Below are 21,377 nucleotides of genomic sequence, written 5' to 3'. Positions count from 1 at the left end.
ATGGCTTTCACACAGATGTCCAGTAAGGAATGTGGAGAAGTTTTGGCTCACCATAAGCAAATTAAAAAAAAAGGCAGAAAACATAGTGCATCTAAACAGGAAAAGCAAACACTGGAGAGAAATTAAATTTATAAAGATGTATCAGTGTTCTTCCAACTGCTTTGACAGAACAGGCACAGAGCAGTGGCCCTTGACCCCAGCTCTGCTGTGAGTAATGCAACACTGACCCACTCCAGGAACCCAAACTCACCTCCCTTTGGAGCCAGTGCTTGAGAAAACATGGGCCTGCATGTGCACAGGTACATAAGGCCATCACATCAGTCTATGCCAGACACCCTGGGCACATAATCTCTCCATCACTTGTTTTCTTCTGTTAGCTGACTGGAAGTTATTTTCTCCTTCTGCTTTGAGGTTCTCCAGCACTAAAACATGCCACATAATTTAGCTCTATAGCTTCTTACTTCCCTAGACTGGGGCTTTCAAAGAAAAATTAATTAATCAGCAAACATGGTTTTAGGAAATGCTGTATAGGAAATGCTTTATAGGTTATCAAAATAAGATGTGGCTTACCACATTGGAACTTCATCCTACGATAGTATCAAAGGAAACCACAGTTTCACTTGTGCCAAAAGTGTGGGAACCTTACCAAATTATACACATACAAATTTTCTATGTAAAGATCTGCAAAGGTAAAGCAATCAGGATTTTCAGCCTTCACAAGAGATGGCAAATGGTACAGGTGGAACACAAAGTTTGAAAGTTGCTTCCAGAATTATTCTACCCTGGCAGAAACTCCTGAAGCTGCACAGGAGTGTGAAGAGACCTTTCTCTAAGTGGCATACACAAATAGATACAGTGCACTTATACCTTGTAGGCATGCAGAGTTTTCAGCTTTAGAGAGTTCCGCTCACTGACTGCCTGAAGAGTGGGACAGCAAAAGAAAATGAGTATTTAGCATCTCTGACCTTGCTGGTTGCAGAACTTCATGAAGTGACACATCTCTCATCTGGCCTGATGCCAGCATCACCCTTGCATTTTGTGCTGCAAGGAGGAGTAATTTTTTTTTTTTCAGTTAAGTTGCTTCAGCAAATTCTCCTGTTAATTAGGAAAAGACAGCACTGTAAGGAGAGTTGTCATCTTTATTTTAAAATCTTGTAGCAATTGATTTATATTCATTCTATTGACACCAATTTTGACAAGTTTTGTGTTCCATTTAATGTAAAGGAAATTCCATACCAGACATCTTAGAAGGGTGGTGGGTAAAAGCCTGTAGGTTGTTTTTAATTTTTAAACCACCTTCATAATTCAAAGCTACAGCCAGCTGAATTTCTGTTGGAATGGAGAAAACTTTATATAACCAGATCCACAGATTAAAATGATGCCAGCCAAAATTATACTCTAGTACAAAAAACAATTACACAACACCGATTAAATTACTGGATCAGTACCTTTTGAGGTTGCTGAAATACATATTAATTAGGTTATTGAAGATTAGAGGTGGTGTTTTTATGTGAAGGATGGGAGTTGGGAGGGGAAGGATTTAAAAATAGTAAAATACAGTCATCATGAAGAAGCCATTTCTGCTGGTAAGCTACCAAACATAACTTTTCTTTTTAAATTCAATTACCCAATATTTACAGAAGAGTCTCTGAATATCAATCAGTTGCCATGGAAATATGGAGACTAAGCAGATAAACAAAAACAACACCTGAAATTAAATTGAATTTGAATGGACATGCAGTTTGCTTCCATCACTTGCATTCTATCAGGCATCTGTACATTGTGCAATATGTTTCATTCAACACATGGTTTGAAACCCAAAGGTAACCAAGAAAGAAATAAGTTGTTACAATTAGCATCTTTATGTAAAATTTCATACTCCACAAAACAATTCAATTGACACGGGGCTTACACAGGACATTGGGTGATACTTTGCACTCACTGTGATGGCTTGGAAATATAATTCACTGCACAATACTCACAGAATATTTACAGAAAATGAAAGCAATCGTTAGTCTCTTATAAATAAGGTGACCAAATATCCCAGTCTTCTATGAATACATGCAACCCCCTCCATGATGAAGTCATGTCAGGTCTTTGCTCTAATCAGCCTTCTCCTATCCCCATGAGTATTCTAAAAACAAAAGAAAGATATCACACACAACCAAAAGTAGTCACACAAAAACCCCATTCTTGTTATAAAATTTAAATTCTCAAGCATCCTTTTAGTACTATCTCATTTTAGTTCCCTTTCTACTGCTTTACTTCAATGGGTTTCCCCTTTCCCTGAATGTGATGCTGGTCCCCACCTTGACAGGAGCAGGGAGGACTCTGGAGAAATGAACTGTGAAAAGGCATCATCCCAGCAGCAAGGAAAACAAAAGAACATGGCTTGCAGGCAAAAGGAAAAGGAAGCTGAAGACCCCATTTGTGTCTAGAAGGGACAATGGACATTTTGGTCGCCTTAGTTACAAGTCTCTCTGTCACCTGCATGCATGGACTTTTGTTTCAGTCTGTAAGTGTTGATCTCACAACCACACACAGTTTTATTCAAACACCAAACTGGTGAACAGTGTTAAGAACAGCAACCACAAGGATGGAACAGCCTTTTCTCTCAGAAGTCACAAAACAAGATACTCCTTGAAGTCTTCTTTCCAGCTGTGCACATGGGTCTGTCCAAGTCCCATCTCCTGGTAACCAGCACTAACCCTGCAGGCATGACCAGCTCAAGCTGTGACCCTTTACAAGTTGTGTACAAGGTTGCCATTAAAGGTGACGTTCAGCAAGGTTACCACACATGGATTGGGTACCACAGTTACCAGCAAATCACTTTAATGGTGACCAATATATTATAAGTTACTCCAACTACACACATATCAGAGAGGATTATTACAAAGACAATACTTTACACTCCTCTACCTGCAGCTTTCAGTTTGGTTTGCTTTGTTGCTGTTTTCTACACGGTGGTGGTCTGCCATGGCGCATAATGTGTTTTTCTAAACTATCCAGGATGGCAACAGCAATCCTTTGGACATGGGGATCAGTGTGGACATTTTCCTTGATGTTGTACAAATGCTGCAAACCACCTTCTTCAATTAACATACTGCAGTATCTGGCGGCTGTAATAGGATTATAAAAAGGGAATTAAAACCAGAATTATCTAGGGTAAAGGTAAGAGGTACTGTAAACACTGATTCAAATCCACTTTTGTCACTAGGCAGTATTTAAGACACTCCCTAAAGTGTGCACAGAAGTGCATGAGTACTTTAACTGACAACACAGAGTTATTTGGACAGGACTCCAGCTGTAATCAGGTCTCTTACCAGTCTGTCTCAGCTGACTGGAAAGTGCCCTGCAATATGCAAAGTATTCTCTCTTCCCCCACCTCCTCTACAGGCATTAAAATGCACATAAACAAACCAGAAGAAATGGGAATCAAAAGCACTATAGTGTCTATGAACATCCAGGTAATGACAGCTCCTTTCCCAAAAACCTTGGTACAGAACAGTTACCAAAAAATGCTATCAGATATTCCACATCATTTACAGAGGCCTCCAGGCTCGGAGAGAAAATACAAACTAGTTCCTTCCTATAGTTTGCTAAGTATATAGATGGTGGCCTCTCATTAATTATAAGTTGCTACAAATGCCTTTCCAGGGTTTCTTCCACTTATATTCTGGAATTCAGTAAGTTGAAATCACACCCCCATCAGCTGCAGCATTATTAAGTGCAGGGAACAGCTATAAAAAGAGCTGTAGGGTGAATGCAATGTGCAAGCTCCAGAAGTTGTTTTGGAAAGGTCAGGATGACTGTAATGCAATCCACAGAACATTACCTCAGACAGGCCCAATTTCACCATTCATCTCAGTGATGCAACACCAGACTTGTTTTAATGCTGATGTTGAGCATTTCTCTGGGGATCACATTTACTGTGGCACTACAAATATTTTAGTTAGGTTACCTCACTGAGGTGACTATGACATACACAAACAGCAGCAGAATAAAAAAATATACAAAAAAGCTTAAACCAATTACTTAGAGACCATTTTACACTGTCATTTATAAGGGGAAGTCAAAAGAAAAAGCATCTCCTCTCCAGGACTACTAAAAGCTTTCCAGGTACCAAGCACCAAAAGCTGAAGATTTTCCTTCCAAATATTTCAGAATTAAACACTTTTCCCCCCACAGTAGGTTATTACATTTGCTACCAAACATTTGGTTTCTCTGCAACTCTGTCCAGAAGCTTCTGGCATCAACTACCATCAGAACGAAAGGAATTCTGTCTTGGTCTCAAGTCAGGAGCAGTCCAATACAAACCTCAGTAGCATGTTAAAAATTTAGATGTGAGGGCAAACAAAATACCAAAAATAAATAGAACAAACAGGACAACATAAAGTTAACAGGACTGAGGCACAAAGAGAAATTACAGGGCCTTATTTGTAATTTGTTATCCAGATCTGACCAGTAAAACAATTCTGACAGAACAGTCTGACTTCATCATGAAAAATCTTACAGATTCTGGACAGTACCCTGGGAACAGTGGCATATTTATGAGCCCTGTGAAGGACAGCAAAACAGTATTCTGTGTGCAGTTATATATTATTGGTTGCTCCTGAATAGATGCTTTATCACTGCAGAAATAGAGATTTATTGGACAGGGATAAACAAGCCTAGATATACTGCCATTAAGGAGATTAAAAACTGGCACAGAAAACACTTTAAATATTTTAGAAGAAATCTGCTTTATATAGATATATTCATGCCAAAAATTTCTGTCAAAAAAACCCCAACATTAAAAGCCAGGAAGGTTCATCCTCTCCTACACTTAGGTATGGTTGGGGGATTTATCTCCTTTTCCCAACAATTGTGCATTACATCAGATGCTCTCAAATCATTCTACTTCTCATGTTGCAGATGGGAAAGAGAGATTAAGGAAGTGACATTTATGTCACAGCAAGTTACTGCAAAGAGGCAATTAGAGATGAGGAATAACTATAGATTCTGTTCCCATAGTAAGACACTGCTACCTGCCATGGTCATTGCTCTTAATTTAAAAGGAATTTGTTGCCCAGCATTAATATTTGCATATTCTATTTGAATAAAAACATATGTGCAAGCAAAAAATGTAGTTGAATCTTAACAAATCCACATTTTGGAATTAACACTATGCATCTAACAGTAAAATTTCAGCTATAGAAGAGATGTAAGAAACTTTTACTACTCTCTTGCTCTGCCCCATTTAGTCAAGCCCCAAATGTAGTTTCTCCAGAGGATTAGGAGTGAATACCCCAGAAATTCTTATTTTTCCCACTTCATGCTAGTGAATAACATACCAAAAATAAGAATTTTAAGGGTAATATTCTCTCAATACATACGATTCTTGCTGCAGACGTGCTGCATGGCCCACACTGCCCATAACTGGACACCAGGTGTCATGAAACAGCCAAGTAGTGGGAAAAATGGATTGAAAGACCTATTAAAAAATAAAAAAGAAACAGTTATTTGCTTTATTACTAGATACTATTGCTTCAGAGGTCATATGTCTGTTCATTCAGCCACGTGTTAACTACAGCAGACATTGATAAACATTAGGAGGTTGGTCTGCTGCAGCTAAAACTCATTTAAGACAACTACCTGCAAGTAGGTATGTGGTATGCTTTTTTCCCCCCAAACTCTTGATCAAAAGATAAGACAATAGTTACCTGTAAGCCACCATCTCACATTCTGGGGTTGGCCAATTCAAAATGGCAGTATGCTGTAAAATACAGAACCAAGAAAATTGACTGTTAAATACAAACATTGAAAAAAAATAGACAAGACTGTGATAAAATTCACCATTATTTCTGTACCAGCTGTTCAAGGAGAGATGTCCTCTGGCTGCGACTTAATGTCCAGGCCTGCTCTCCTCGAGATATCAGATGAGCAATAATCCCTGCTGCAAAGTAGCTGACTTCCACCTCCACACTGTGCAGCAATTTACTGATGTGGTCTATGAAGTCCTTCCACATTAATTCAGAATGGAGTTCTTTCACTTCAGCTATGTTATTCTGGAATGGGGAAATAAATAATAATTTAAAAAAAGAGAAAATGTCAACAGAAAGAAGATGGTGTGAGGGAGATAAACACGAACTTGAACCATATTGTGTGAGTAGACACAGAAATACTCAGATGAGATCTCTCTACATCCAGGTGACCACCACATGCCAAAATACTACTTTTGCTTTAGGAAATGTTTCCAGTCTATGCAGGAATTTGCATCAAAACAAAGAGGTTTTCTCCTAAGTGATTTTATGCCATTAACATTTAGATTACACTAAATCAAAGGCTATTATTAACATTCTCAAGCCAAATTAAAAAAAATTTCAGCAGTACAAAATTCTTCATTCCGCTGACTTTCAACCTACTTTTTGCATTGGGACTCATGTGAAGCCTCACTCTCCTTTCTGAAAAGCTCTTTTTATTTACTCTAACCATCAATTTCAATGTAACTTTTGAAGAAACACAAAGCAGTCCAAAAACATGTTGATTACAAATAATACACACTATAAGGATTACAGAAGAATGTAAAAATATTAGGATATGAAAAACTAATTTTTCATATTAGCATAGGGTTAAAAAAAATCCTTTCAAAATAAAATTTTAGAACTATATATTTCAGACTATTTCTCTTTTTCATCTCACCAAAAGTCCAAGAACTTTCTGCTGGATGGATGATTCAGACGGAAAAGACTGTGGAGAGAAGAAACAAAAACAAATAAACATTTATGCTTATTATTGAAACAGCTTTAATTATAAACCTGTGTTGATAATCCACCACCAAGCCCCCCCTTCTTCACCTCTAAGACTCTCATGAAAAGTTCTAGCCCTTGGTTTTCAATAAAGTGCCGACACGTTGTTGGAGATTCATCTGTGAGGTTCCAAAGTGCACTCAGTGTGAACTTGAGGGTGGTATCTACAAGATTCTGATTCGTTTTCTGTTTAACTATTTGTAGAAGTTGCTGGGGGGAAAAAAAACATCAAAATATCAACATATGTATTAACTCCTCTGCTTTTTCTACACTAAGTGGGCAATGCGTAGCTGTCATTTATACACAGAGAAAAGATATACATGCTTAGAGTCAAACTACACAAAATAAACTGGCTATTAAACTTTTTACCTCTGCTCTGAGCATGGTAGCCTGCTAAAGGAATTCCTTGTTTCTACAGTAATGACATTTGTAGGGGTATTACAGATGGCACAAAGCCACTCACAGAACTCTGAACCTTTACAGCAGTATTCTCATTTTGAGCATCTTTCATCTCAAACAATGAATTTCAAATCAAGGTATGTCTTGCTTTCTTACTTTGCATTAATTGTGTCAAGTCTTTCCACTTTGGCTTACCCTCTAAATAATTTTCACATGAATACATGTTAATATGTTCTTAGAATTTTATCTCCTTATGTTTACTTTGTATCTCCAGGAATACTGCTAGTATGAACAGCTGGAGAAGATGGGATGGCAGGAGACCACCTACTTACCCTAACAATGAAGAGTTCTGCACCAAGTTGAGCTGTTTGCTCTGTTGAAAGCTGTAAACAAACAAAAGCAAATCAACATTATTTTAGACTTTAGAAATGTTATCCTATCATCTCAAAGCTTAATTCCATACCTTTGCAGCAAGAATGGAAATTATGGCTACAGCCATCCTTTGCATGTTTTGATCTTCATGATTGCACAGCCACTGCATAACAAGTTTGGCTGCTTCAAACCTGGAAGTTAAAAAATCATATTTTTCATAAATCTCATAAGTGTCAGACAACAGAAGTATACTTCATACCATAAAAAGCAGAAAGACATAGTGAAATTGGAAGTATTATATGAGCCTCTGTCAGCTTTAAGCTGTTGACTTAGGGTCTCTTACTTTTAATTAGGTATCTGAGTGCACAGAAAGTGCTGCCAAAGAAGGCAGGAAAATTTGGCACAATCTTCTGAAACAGCAGATCATCACACTTCAAAGTATTTGGACAAAACATTTGAGTAGAAAAATGTCTGCAAAGAGCAACCCTAGAGAAATGCTGACATCTGTTACATGGAATTAAGGATAGACCCATCCAGGTGAAGTTAAAAAAAACCCCTGTACAACAAAGGATTTTTTCAGACCTACACTCAATGGTGTATGTATATATATATATATATATATATATATATATATATATATATATGGGTCAACAAACCTAAAAGAATATAGGCCAGATAAATTCAGCACACCGGAATGATTTAAACTGAGCAAGACTGGGGCCAGAAACAAAGCTTCTGAACAAAAACATTCTGCAATGCTACAACTGATTTCAACTGACATCCAAAACTTGCCTGTTAAATGGGACATCCTGAAGGATTCTGTCACTGCATAGTGAAAGAAGGCAATTCTTTTGCAGCTGTGAGAAATGAAAAATAATTGCTTCATTAGAAAAGCACAAATTTCAGAACACTTTCTTGCTATGAACATATTTCCATGAAGTGCTGGGATGTGGAGAAGCCTTTTGTTGAGACCCACAAGACAGAGGACGGCACAGGAAGCAGAGAGGTTTTGCCTTGTACCTGCTGATGGTTTGGGAAGTGCTCCATGGCCTTGAGCAGCAGGTGGGTGACGTCTGCCAGGAGGCGCACGGGCATCCCGGCCGCCAGGTCCTGCTTGGTGAGGTTGAAGACGCAGGCGCTCGCCGCCAGCTGCACGGGCAGGTTCAGGGGGTGGTTCCTCATGCCGATCACCACCAGCTGCAGCACAAGGTGGGCCCAGTTAGCTGCTCACACATCTGCACGCACACCCAAGAACAATCTGCCTCCTGCTCGAGGCCACAGCAGTGACTCACAGCACCCAATTCCTGCCTCCCTTGCACTTGAGTGAGAAATCCATCTGGCGTGATTTGAGTTCTCAAGGAGTAACATTTCCTTCTGCTCAGCGATTCAAAGCTGGCAACTTCTACTGCTCCAAGTCCTTTTGCACAGCTTGTAGCAACCTCTCAAAGAAGAGGCTGCACAGATTGCAAGAAATTCCTAGAAAGAGCCAGGTTGGGATAAAATCACCAAACCCTTTCAGAGGTGAATGAACAGGACAGAGTTTCTGCAGTGCAATGCTAATGATGTAGTGCCTTGTTGTTTGGTGATGATCCATTTGGAATCACATCCTGAGCTGCTAGGTCAGGAAGGATTTTTTGCAGCTTTGTCCTGAATGATGTTTTTGGCTATATATGTTAACTGTGATTTCACTAAATAAACACTTAATAATAATATTTTTCTTGTTGTCTTGACTGACAAAGTCTTTTTGATATTGATGCAGAAAATTTAAGACCACTTGTTCAACATCGAACAGAATAAGAAAAATAAAAACCACATGTCCTACTGGTGCCTCTTTTTAGGATCCCTACAAAACTTAAACCACCTCTGACGTTCTAGACATGGAAAGCCAATGCCTAGAATGGATTTCTAAGGAAGTTTCTGGGCTCCAGGCTACAGCCCCATACAGAACACTAACAATATCCATTCACCCATTACCCTACTGGAGGTGACAGCAGAGAAACTGTCACTGAATTCTTTCCTTATTATTGTTTCATGAGCATCAGCAGAAGACACTGCTGTGTCTGGTGAATAAGAGTAGACACACCTTTGATTAGAACCCAAACAGATACCATCTAATGACAGAATTCAGCATCTGAAGAATATTTCATATCATAATCAAAGGTACGTGAAAAAATTAATTTACACACTACTAAATTTAGATAATTTCTGTTAGTAGAGAATAATTTTGCCTAACATAAAACACTACAGGGCATCTTCTACATCACTCATGTTTAAATAGTTCTTTTTTTTATTTTAGCATTACAATTTTAATCTTAAAAAACACAACCAAAAAGGTAAAAAGCTTATAAACTAATTTATACCAGGCTTTTGGGGGTGAGCTCAGGAACAACCATCAAAACTATTATTTTACCTTTAAAATTTCAGGCTTAGTTTTTTCCATTACATGTGTCAGGCTGAATAAATGAAAGAGTGCTTCTCTCACAAAGAAGGCCCGTTCACTGTACCGCTTCAGTGCTTCTGAAATCTGAGTTTCATTTGCTTCTCCTGACACCTGTGAATACAGAAATAATCTTTAGTTCAAGATGTCAGCATTTTACTTTCAAAATTTTGTTCTCAAAAAATGCAAAGCTGCAGTTTCAAAGACAGTGATTTGGCCAAGTCCTTCAGTACGCAAACGATTGCCAGGCTGCTCTGGTTTCCATTTAATGATATTTTCTGTTTATAACTGCAAATTGTGTAACTGGTTTGTTCCTCAGTCCTACTATTTAATGAATCATTGCTGCAATCACTTTTTAAAAATTCTTAGGGCAGCATGCAGAATTTGTTCTACTTAACATGGCACATACAAAAAAAGCAAAATGTTCATATATGAAGTGTCACAGTCTGTGCAGCCTGTATTGTAGACAGGCATATTTTTATCAAACTTCTGATATCAGGAATATATTACAGCCTTGAGAGAACTGACAGCATCTTGGATTTTGTTTTATATTCTCCACTGATTAGAACAGAGCAACCCTGTTTACTGACATGTTGTACAGCCAATTATACCCTACATGAAAAATTTCCACTTGGTTTCATGTTCTCAACTATAATATCTGCCTAGTGCTCATAATCAAATTGCACAGGGCTGCTGTAAAGACAGTAATATTTTACCTCTGCTGTTTCCACGAGTTCTGTGTCTTGTTTACTCTTTAGCAGTATCTAGACTAAGCAGTTGAATATTTCAGTAGAATTACTAATGAATTTAGGTCACAAAAAAAAGGAAATAAAACCAATCATAGCCTAGTCTCTTGACAATTATGCCTTAAAAAAAAGGAATGCAAACTGCATGTTGCTAACCACAGTGCCACAAGTCCATTGTGACTTTCACATTACTAGAACCTTCTTCCTTCCTGCCTTTTCATGGCACAGACAGTTCAAGGAAGCAAGTATTCTGAACAGCAAGGATTACATTGTATTATTTTACATCAAACATGAGGTATAACCTCCTGTTGCTGGATATCATCATACCAAAGGGGAACTTGCTTTCTCTGTGAAATTCAACATTGAGACACTTGGCTATCAGCTGTGACAACTAAGCACTCAAGCGACCTGGCCCTTAATAACTGCCAAACGTTTCAGGGGGAAAAAATACAAAATCGTGTAGCTGTGTTACTCCACTTGCCTAAAACAAGAGCATTCTGAATTTTAAAACTGAAGTGGAAAACTAGACTTGCACAGGAGACAGACTAAACTATGGACATTAGGCTCTCTTCCTCATTCCCTCTGCAGCTTCCATCATCCTCAAGACACAGCAGAAAGGAAAACTCAGTGTCAAAGATGTTATACCATTGACATGTCTAAAACAACTTTTTTTTAATTAATTCTGACCTGCTCATTCTCCAATAACTGCCTTCAGATTTTACAGAACAGGGAATGATGTCTTGTTGCCTGGCTCTAAAAGATAAATAAACGCACTTCAGAAAACATCATCTCATCCTAAAGGGGCTAAGTAATTGAGGATTTGTGAAGTCTTTCATCCGAAGTTATTGCTTCTCAGGTGATGTATTCATCACCAGAAGACCTTTCAAGATAGGCAGAAATATTGTAAGAGGAAATAGCAGTGGTGATGGAGCATAACAGCAGCTGAATGATTCAGCTTTATTGTATCTGCCGTGTTAATCATGAACTGCTCAAAGCTTATGCAAATTCTACCTCCACCCCTTACACATTGCTGACTTATGCCAGATACTGTCTGGAAGCCAGGGAATATTATCCCACTAAGTGACTTCAGACAAGACAAAGTTCAGCTCTCTTAGATATGGAAAATCAAGATCTAAGGTTCACTGAAAAGGCACAGAAAACAGATGCCTCTTATAAGCATATGTAGCATATGTATATATACAGCATTATGTAAATTTAGCAGTTTGTATCAAAATTAAGTAGGAATTTCACCTTAAGCCAGTAATTATAATAAACAGTTTAAATAAGTTAACCTACAGCCTCCTTCTGAAACACACACATACATTTGTTACAAACAATTAGCTCTATTTTCCCTGCACACTGTATTTTTTCAGTGAAATTAATTCCCCCATTTAACCTTCAGGTTTCCTTCTCCTGTTAAGAACTCTGAGTAGCCGGCATCAGTAGCTAGCAGTCCAACAAACTGCATCGTGGGCCGCTGCAGAACGAATGCTTGCACAGCTTTGTCTGTGACATGTTTTCTTCCAGAAATGTCCAAAGACACAAGGTTAGGCAAGATATCTTTCTGTTCCAGTAAACGAAGAGCTATGTCCGACGTGAACTGTTTGTCATCCGAAATATCAAGGTGATTCAGGTATTTTAGTTCTCTTATAACATCCAGAATCTGGGTTGTGGTCATTTTCAAGCATTTCAGGTGGTGCATGGTCAAAGACTTGAGCCTGTCTTTGCAGGTGAGGAGTGCTGTTATGTCAGTGACAGAGGTGTTGGATATATCCAGACTCTCCAACCTGGGAAGTGAAGCAACATCTGCCAAGTCCTCGTTGTAGAACAGCACGTTGGTGATGCTCAAGGCGCGGAGCCCGGAGAGCTGACTGAAACACCTCTCGTAGGGGTCTTCCAGAGAAAGAGTCAGTGAGTTCAGCACCAGGCACTGCAGATTCTGCTGGATCCACTTATTGCTGCCCAGCCCGCTGATAATGTCTGTGATTGTGATATCTGCATTGACCCCCGTGGCATCCAGCTCCACCAGCTTGTGGTGGCAGAAGGCTTTGCGGAAAGCCACGGCTGAGATTTTGGCTTTGCGGATGCAGGCTCGCTTCAGGCGCATCTGGTTGCCCCTGAAGATGCCCACGGTGCCATCGTTCAGAAGCCCTGTGGGAAAACAGCATCAGTGCTTGGCTCCAGTGTTACACACCACCACTTTGACATTAAGAACCCAAAGGGTACAAAGTGTTGGCAGAGAAAATTAATTGCAAAGTAGTTTGACTTGGATCGTCACGCCACCGATCCAAAATCTTACGTTTGCGATTCCGCTTTGAAGATTATGAGGTCATGTTTGGAAAATTCCAGGTTTAAGAATAGGACAGATAAATAAGAAGCAGTAAATGCACGTTACCTGTTTGGTTCAGAAAATGGAACACAAAATAAATAAAATATGGGTATGATTCAAAAACAATTAGACTGCTGCCCTCATTTGCTGTATTTTTCTCACTGAACTGGTTAGAAGTGTGCTAAAAGCAGAATTTCAAAATTTCTGAGTGCAATTCTCCTCTGGCTACAGTTCCATTAACCTCAAGATTGCACCACCTATCAATGACTTGTTCTCATCTTGCTTTAACTACATAATCTAGCATTTGACTGAATTCATAAGTAGGACCAATACTAAATTAAGCTAATTAAGTTCTATATGATGAAGGTAGGAGTGTTGCTCAGAAACAAGCTGAATGTGAGAAAGAAACCTAAGAAATGATTCAAAGAATAGAAAGAAGAGGGCAAGAAAAGGTGGGAAGAAGAAAAAGACAGCAATGAAAAAAAGAAAAAGCAACAATCTTGTTTAGTATCTTTTTACTCGGTAGAAAGAATGCAGAAGTAGCTTTTTCTTGCAAGACACTGGCAACATCCTAACTGAAACAATACATTGAGTTCCCTGAATTATTAAAAATGCATTGAATATGCAAATATGAAATCTTGGTGTCTTATCAACAGAAGGATTACGAAAAGCCATGTGAAGGGTACAGTTGCACAAGCATCCACACAAAAGGAGTAGGAAGAACACGTCCTAGTTTTGCTCCTACAGGGTTATAAATGTCAACATTCCTAGCTTTTAATCTCCTATCTTCACACATACTTAACAAAGAAAATGAAACAAAAATGCAATATATTTGAATAATAACATCATTGCCACTACAATTTGGATTTAAGTCATGGGCTAGTAATTGCCTCTGTGACAAAGGCAAATATAAAGATACCTTTCTAAGGAGCAAATGCCTCAGGCACTTCTGACCAAGCAGTCAGAGGAATACTTTCCTCTTTTGCAGGGAAAGCAAAAATATGGGATGAAACAACTGGAATGGAGCAGAAAAAGTAAAAGCAATTAACACAATTACAGTTTGGTTAAAGTATCACTAAATTACTTCTTAATTTTTGCTGATCTCTTCATTTAAGAGATTAGCCTATCTTAGCCACACTGTATTTGCCTGCCACACACTTTATTCTACCCTGCATTCTCTGTGTTTGTGGTATTTTGGTGTCTGGAAGTGTCTTCACCACTTCCAGCACTGGCAGTAAGTTGCTGGTAATTCAGTTTCTTTGAATCTGATTTCTCAGGACAACTCTAAATAACTCCTTATCAGAAAGTAGTGTATATTAAAGATTACCCTTTTTTTAAGAGCTTGTCTCTTTTAGGACCATTCCTTCTGTTATTTCTGACCAGAACAACTTCAGAAAACCATCACTTACCCAGTAAGATCCAAATAAAATCTGCACCTATAGAATAGGGTGTTTGCTCTGTTTACAGTACTTTTTCTAGTGTCATGTCTCATTTTTTAACAGAAGTCTCTGGCATCTCAAGGAACGGGTCTCTTATCTCTACTCTAGCACAATTTATACCTTTACTTTTTCATGATAAGAAATTTTATTATACAAATTTTATCATGCTTAAAACAAGCAACCAAGATGGCAGCCCTATCCTCAGAGAAATGCTGACACAGAACCAGAAAGCCAGAACACAAAATGTAAGACTACCATAAGCTGTTTATACCACTCTAAAACTGAGGGCTTTGAAACAAATAATTCCATGTCAATAAAAGTGTTAACAGAGATGAGAAACTGTTTTAATGAATCAAAAGGTTATTTTCTAACTTAATCACAGGAGCACACAGTAAAAAAAATCAATTAAATGCTCTTCAAGAGGTATTGTTGCTAGAAGCAGTAGAATCTTTTTTTTTCTCAAATGACTGAAAGAAGATTGAAGAATGCTCAAATAAATGAACAGTAAAATCATAAACAAAGACTAAGAACTTTCTATTTAGATCTATGTGGCAATTCAAAGCTCAGCTGAAGCTGTGTAAAGCAAAAATAACAAAAATTCTCTATTAAGGGATTACAGAACACAGTTTTAACAGCTGCAGCAGCAGATTCTACTAGAAAATATAGCAGAACTGCAATGTCACATTCCAGTGACATAAGTTCACCACTGACCCACAAATGATTGTTTTTACCATGAAATGCCATCGTCTGCAGCAGTCGATCAGCCACCTCTTGAGGGAACATTCCTGGCTCCTGCAAGCAAAAGGTTCCATCTTGCCTTTCTGTGCAGAACTTCTCTAGGTTGGCAGTCAGGAAATTCAAACAGATATCAAGTAACGAATATGGAGAAGCTTCCTCCTATCACATGCAAAACACAATGAAACAAAGGAGATTAGTCACGTCATTCTTTCTGTGAACCTTCCATTACTCTATAATGTCTTTTTTGTTAGTCTGGCAAATATTACAAGAGGAAATGTCTCCCTCAGAGCCACACAAAGTCAGGTCACACAATGAACAACTGGCCAAACCAATGGGAATCTCCCTCCCCAGTGACTCCCAGAACCACATCCAGTCACGTCTGCTGTGCTTTCAACTCTGCTTCTGTTCCCAGAGGAAGAAATGCAATTGCTGAAAAATAATTTTAATTTATGAAGTCTATTGGGAATTAATCAATCAAGAGAGACTGAAAGAAGATTTAAAAGTCAAATTATACTTCTGGATTTAAAATATTTATTTTCATCTTTCATTTAAGATATTAGAAGTCTACTACCAACCAACATAAGAAATGCAGATACTACAGATAAATTGCATATATGGGAGCAATTTTTGATACTGAAAAGGGCAGCTAGAGCTTCACATCAAAAAATGAAACCAAAAAAGAACTGGTTTAATTCCAAATCTTGTGCAGCAATAAACTAACATCTATTACAGTAATCCTTTTCCTCTTTCCAGGCACTCTGCACCTGGAAATCATTTATAGCAGAAGTCTGGGTACAAAGGACAAGGCAGAATATAAACTTGATCTTTTGCCTCAGAGTTTGAGGTTGTACACTCATACATGAAAATCTCAAAGGGTTTTTTTATTCCATGTCTAATAATAACCTACTGTTTTCAGCCACACAGATTAATCAACATAAAGAATGACTCTGAGCACTGTGAATCATCCCCAGCACCACACAAAAGAAGGCCGAGTGACTGGTACATACTCCCCCAGACAATATTGAAAATAACAGCATCAACTGTTGTCAGATCTCATCTGTAGGAAAAATAGTAGCTTCCCTTTCATACAGAAAGTTCTGGATAATTTCACCTTTCTTTCTCAGCTCATTTAACTTCTGTTACTTTGCTTGCCTAACATGCTGATCACAGGAGTACTGAAATATGTTAAAGGGTATGGAGAAGAAATATAAATAAGGTTACAGAGATAAGTCTTCTAAAATAAGGTGCATATATTTGAGGACTGGGAGGTACCACATTAGAGCAAAGATGGAATGGAGTCTACCTTTAATGAATCATGTATTAACAACAATTAGAGACTGCAGTTTAATAGCTCCTGAAGACTTAAGTACAGGCTTGGGAAATAAAATCGCCAAATTATTCAAATGCAAGCTCTTTCTGCAGCTTCTGACATGCAACTTTTATTCCTCTAACTCAGTTTTGCTAAGTGCTTAAGTTTCATTTTTTTTAAGCTTTATTATTACATTGTATTGTTACAAAAACAGGAGTTACTTTGTGATGTAACTTGCTCCCATACCAGGAAACGGTGATTTTGGCTGCCTCCAATCTTAAAATTGTAAGAAAATGAAGGACAGAATTTGGAATTGTGAATGTGTTTTGTTTCTTTTTGTTGCTTTGTAGTGTGCAATCATGCTTGATTGTTTTAAAATAGTGCATGTTTTTATATGAGATGGGAAAATTTCCTTTTAAACTTGAAATCAATACATACACCCAAGGTTTCTAAGACAGCTGATGAATCAAACAAAAATCAGAATCTTTACTCAAAGGTGTACGAAAGTCATTCCCATTGAAGCAAAGACATCCACATCTCCATTAGATCTTGTGTTTCTAATTTGATGCTCAAAGATGACAAAATCTGAGTACTGTGTCTCTTCATTCCTCCTGGAACTGTTCCTTCCTGTCTGCCAGAAAAGCTGAAACACTTTGATGTATCAGTGAACAAACTCCAATGAGAATTTTTAGCCCTGTAGATAGGCCACTGGCATATGACTCAGAAAACTATTTTTTCAACCAGTACCTCTGAGTGGCCAATCTGTCCTTTGGAAATGCAAGTTTAATTTTTACATAATCCCTCTGGAAGTTCATGCAGGGCATCTCCATACAATCAAGGAACAAAAAGCACAAGCAGGGATCAATTACACTTGCAAACAACACAGTTCTGGTTTTATTAACTCCACTCATTCCCATTACAGGAGACATTTGTAATATTTCTTCAGCTTGCTGCCAAAAGGCTGAGGAAACACCCCTGACAAAGGCTCCTGAGGTAACCTGGGCAGACAGGCAAAATGTTTTTATCTGTATCTAATAAAGTCCTCTGACAAGCATCCTAAAAACAATTTCCCAGACTGGCTGCTACTGAAATAGAAAACTCAAATGCAGTCTGGAAGCCTTTCCTGTGAGCTGGAGGCATCCCTTTTCTCACTCCTCTATACTTCAAAACAATATTGCCCAGTTAAAGTTGTATTTAAGCTCTTACAAGGTCAGAATTTAAGTGGTTCATTTCTCTAGCTCTGCTTTTGAATGTCAGGTTGAAGACAAACCTGCCATTTGTTTTCTGATCACTTCACTTTCTGTCTAATGAGACACTATAAATGTATGTTAACCAGCAGAGCACTTTAATTTTTTTAAATTATTTAATAAACATCACCAGCAGTTTTTGAGTAGAACTTCCACTACGCTATTTTCCTTTTTCATAGTCATCTTCATTATCTGATACTTCAATTAACCTCACAGTTTCTTTCATTATATCAAATTAATTGAGTGGCCAGGAAACAAAAATAAAAATTAATTCCTCAAACCACAGAATTATGAATTACACGATGCAAGCTGGGGTGCCTTCATTAACTAAAACATATGAGAGTAATGTGACACATCTAAAACCTGGCTAGCTTGTGGAATAGCATAAAAAGTTTAATAAATGCATTTAGATGGGCTTTTAAAAGCTTATTTAAATTAATTATAAAAAAAAAACTTTTAAAGTGCTCAGTATAATCAAGGCAAACCAAAAGTGTGCAGGGGGATGGGGCAAACTGCCTGGCTACTGGCCTCTAACAGTAATCCAACCCAGAGGTGAACTGAAATGCAAAACCAGCTTCAACTTGGTGCTACCAGCTCAGCTTCGAGCTCACGCCAGTTGGAAAGGTTCTCCCAAAGAACATTATCCTCCACATTTTCTGTTGAGAATTCCATGAATCAGCTTTAAATACCACTAGAATATACTCAACACATATTTCGAAGTGCAGTTAAAAAGCAAAAAGAACTTAAGGGAGCACATTAAAGCACCAGGAATAAGTTAAAGAATCTTAAGGCAAACATTATAAATCCAGTTTATAGTGGCTGAGTGTGGGTATCAAAATAAAATCCTGTTCCTTTGGGGAAGCATCACCAGGCAAGTACCTGCTTATATAACAATACCTAAAGAAAAATAAGAAACAGGTATAACTGTTTTCTGTCAGTCATTACAACCTAGCTTAGCAAAAAAAAAAAAAAAAAGAAAGAAAGAAAAAAAAAGAAAAAAATCCACTGCTGTGTGGGTCTTTCTCACTCAGGCTCTGTCTCCCAGACTCATTAAAAATCCAATTTTTTTGCCATCAGTAGTGTTTTGTTTTGGCTGGTTCTTGTTCCCCTTCAATAAATCAGTAGTAACACTGGAAGACAAATACCAATTTAATCTCTAACAGAGCCACATCTGTTAGATGTGATGTGCTCCCCAAGTTTTACACCCAACTGCAGACCCAGCATGACAAACCCCAGACATGCAAAGCCTCTGTAAGGCAGGCCCACCTGCTTTTCCCTCTCTGAAGTCTCAAAGGATGAGATGGGTACAGGGTTAAGGACTTTCCAATTTGTGGTGATCATTTCTCTCGAAGCATTAACAGGAAAATAAGAGGCAATTTAGAGCCTCAGTTATGGTGTTGGATCTACCATGTTTTCCAGCTGTTTTCCACCTCCCCACAGCCCCAAAGCTTTACTTACTTTCTTAAAATGAACGTTCTTAAAACAATTAAGAAATAGCAACTCAAGCAACAGCCATCAAAACTCTTCTGAGCGCTAATAGAGGAAAGGCAGTGGAAAATAAACAGTTTCATGATTTATGCTACTAAGAAAGCTTTATAATTATCCTATTTAAATTAAGTTAAATGGAATTAAACAGAAGTAGGTGATTTATTAGCCAGACTCAAGGAAGGATTATGCTCAAAACCTCCAATTTAATGTTAACTATTCTGGCACAAGTAGTGGGAACAGAGAGATTAAAGCTGCTACTGATACAAAGTCAGCAGTGATCACACCAGGTCTAAAATTAAATAGTGCCCCATTAGAACGACACAGTAAGGCCACATATTTCAATATTAATATCAAGAACTTCAGATACGAGTTCATCAATTAGAAGTTACAGAGTGGTGTGCTGAGCCACAAAAAAACCAGGGTGAAGCAGCCAAAGAAGGTGCCAGGAGAAGCACAAAAAAAAAAAAGAAAAAAAAAAACAAAAAAAAGGAAGGATTAAGTAACTTTCAGGACACTCAGGAGATCTCACAGGGCTATTTATGTTAAGATATACCTGCACCATTTCAGTTTAAAGGTAACAGCTACAAGAATACTCTGGGGATGAAAAGCACATTGGGAATAGGACATAAACCCAGCTTTTCTTAGCCTAGAAGATCAAAAGGTGAGATGCTACCTATAAATAAATACAGCACAATATATATAAACTATAGACAGGGGAAAAAAAGCCATTAAAGAGAAGCACACTGCCAGCACAGCAACAAAGGTATGTAGAAATGCCATGAACTGGAAGTTTTGCCATAAATTTAGACATTGGTACATAGTTAAGCAATTAAATTCTATTACAAGAGCAGGCACAAAATGTACCTACTTCAATAACAATGACACATAACTTTATTAGGAGATTGACCGAAATTAGGCTTTTAATGACAAGGGATGAGACTAGATTGCCCAGGAAGCTCCTGCTAGTCCTTGAAAAGCAAATATGCACACTCATGTCTGGAGCAGAGCAGCAATCCAAACAGCTCCCATATGTTCTGCTCCGGCCTGTGTGGAGCAGGGAAAGGCTGCTCCTTTGGCAGCTCCGTGCTGGAACACGGAACACAGACCCCGGACAAAGCAATTCCCAGTGGAAGGTGCTGCTGTGGGGCTGGTGGAGGCAGGAGCCGGAGAGGCACAGGCGGTGCAGAGCCGGGCTGTGCCTCACGCCGGCCGGCCGAGGGGCTCTGCCCCGCTCTGGCGCTCGGCCGCGCACGGAGCTGTGAGGGGCCGCTCAGGGCGGCGGGTCTGCCCCGGCCGTCATCGCCCTCCCGGCGCCCTGGGGACACCCGGGCACACCGAGCCGGGATCGAGCCTCCCTCCCTGCCGTCCGCCGGGTCCCGAGCGCCCTTTTACATAACGGGCGGCAGCGCCGCGGTTACACAACGAACGGCGGGGCTGCCCCGGCCCGGCCGCGGTACCGGCGGGAGGGAGGGGAGGGGGCTCGGCCTGAGCCCCTCAGCCGGGTCTGCGCCGCCGCCATGGCGGCCCCTTCCCCGGGGTCACCTCCGCTACCTGCGCCGGGTCCGGCACCCCGGGACTGCAGGAGAACAGCTCCCCTTTCCTTTCCTTCCCGCCTCCCTCCTTCCCCCCGTCCCTGCCCGCCACCGCCATCCCCTCACCATCGCGGCGCTGGGTGCCGCCGGCGAGCGCCCAGCCAGCCGGTCCCGTCGCTGGGCTCCTTCTCTTTTCGTTTTTTTCCTTTCCCTCCCTCCCTTCCCCCGTGTTTACCCCTCCGACCTGGAAGTGAATGTTGACTCAGCCGGCCGGAGAACCCGCCTCCCTTAAAGGGGCTGCGCCAGCGCAGGTTCGTGCCGTGCTCGGGGAGCGCAGCCTCAACACTCGCGTTTAAGGCTCGAAGTGTGGGGAGAAGGGGCCACTGCGCAGCAAGGAGCATCGGCCGCTCTTGCTACGAGTGTGTGGGACCTGTTTTTCGGCATGGTTGCTCCGGTAGTGGAGCCGGGACCCGAGAACTCTGAGGCGCCCGTGCAGGTGAGCCGCAGCTCTGCGGCCCTCCCTCAGCCGTGAACTGGCGTCAGCTTCACGCTT

The 21,377-nt window shown here is 39.6% G+C and overlaps 1 protein-coding gene across 2 annotated transcripts; it reads right to left on the bottom strand.

Annotated features, from left to right (window-relative positions):
• Positions 1-1,119: 1,119 nt before the first annotated feature.
• Positions 1,120-21,213, bottom strand: LOC135305345 (protein zyg-11 homolog B). Of its 2 annotated transcripts, none has more exons than XM_064428884.1 (14): positions 21,069-21,213; positions 15,242-15,407; positions 12,139-12,893; positions 9,970-10,110; positions 8,580-8,756; positions 8,352-8,416; positions 7,651-7,750; positions 7,520-7,570; positions 6,837-6,998; positions 6,682-6,729; positions 5,850-6,047; positions 5,703-5,755; positions 5,376-5,473; positions 1,120-3,119 (listed from the first exon to the last, which is right to left on the bottom strand). In XM_064428884.1, exons 2-14 carry the CDS (start codon positions 15,291-15,293, stop codon positions 2,929-2,931), a joined length of 2,091 nt encoding a protein of 696 aa, XP_064284954.1. In that variant the 5' UTR covers positions 15,294-15,407; positions 21,069-21,213; the 3' UTR covers positions 1,120-2,928. The 2 variants fall into 2 exon arrangements, with proteins under 2 accessions (XP_064284954.1, XP_064284955.1); XM_064428885.1 differs by lacking the exon at positions 21,069-21,213 and adding an exon at positions 20,951-21,014.
• Between the last annotated feature and the right edge of the window lie 164 nt (positions 21,214-21,377).

The sequence above is a fragment of the Passer domesticus genome, chromosome 7, assembly GCF_036417665.1.
Source record: "Passer domesticus isolate bPasDom1 chromosome 7, bPasDom1.hap1, whole genome shotgun sequence".
Lineage (NCBI taxonomy): Eukaryota > Metazoa > Chordata > Aves > Passeriformes > Passeridae > Passer > Passer domesticus.
The sequence above is the reverse complement of the archived record's forward strand: the minus strand, read 5'-3'. Positions and strand labels throughout refer to the sequence as shown.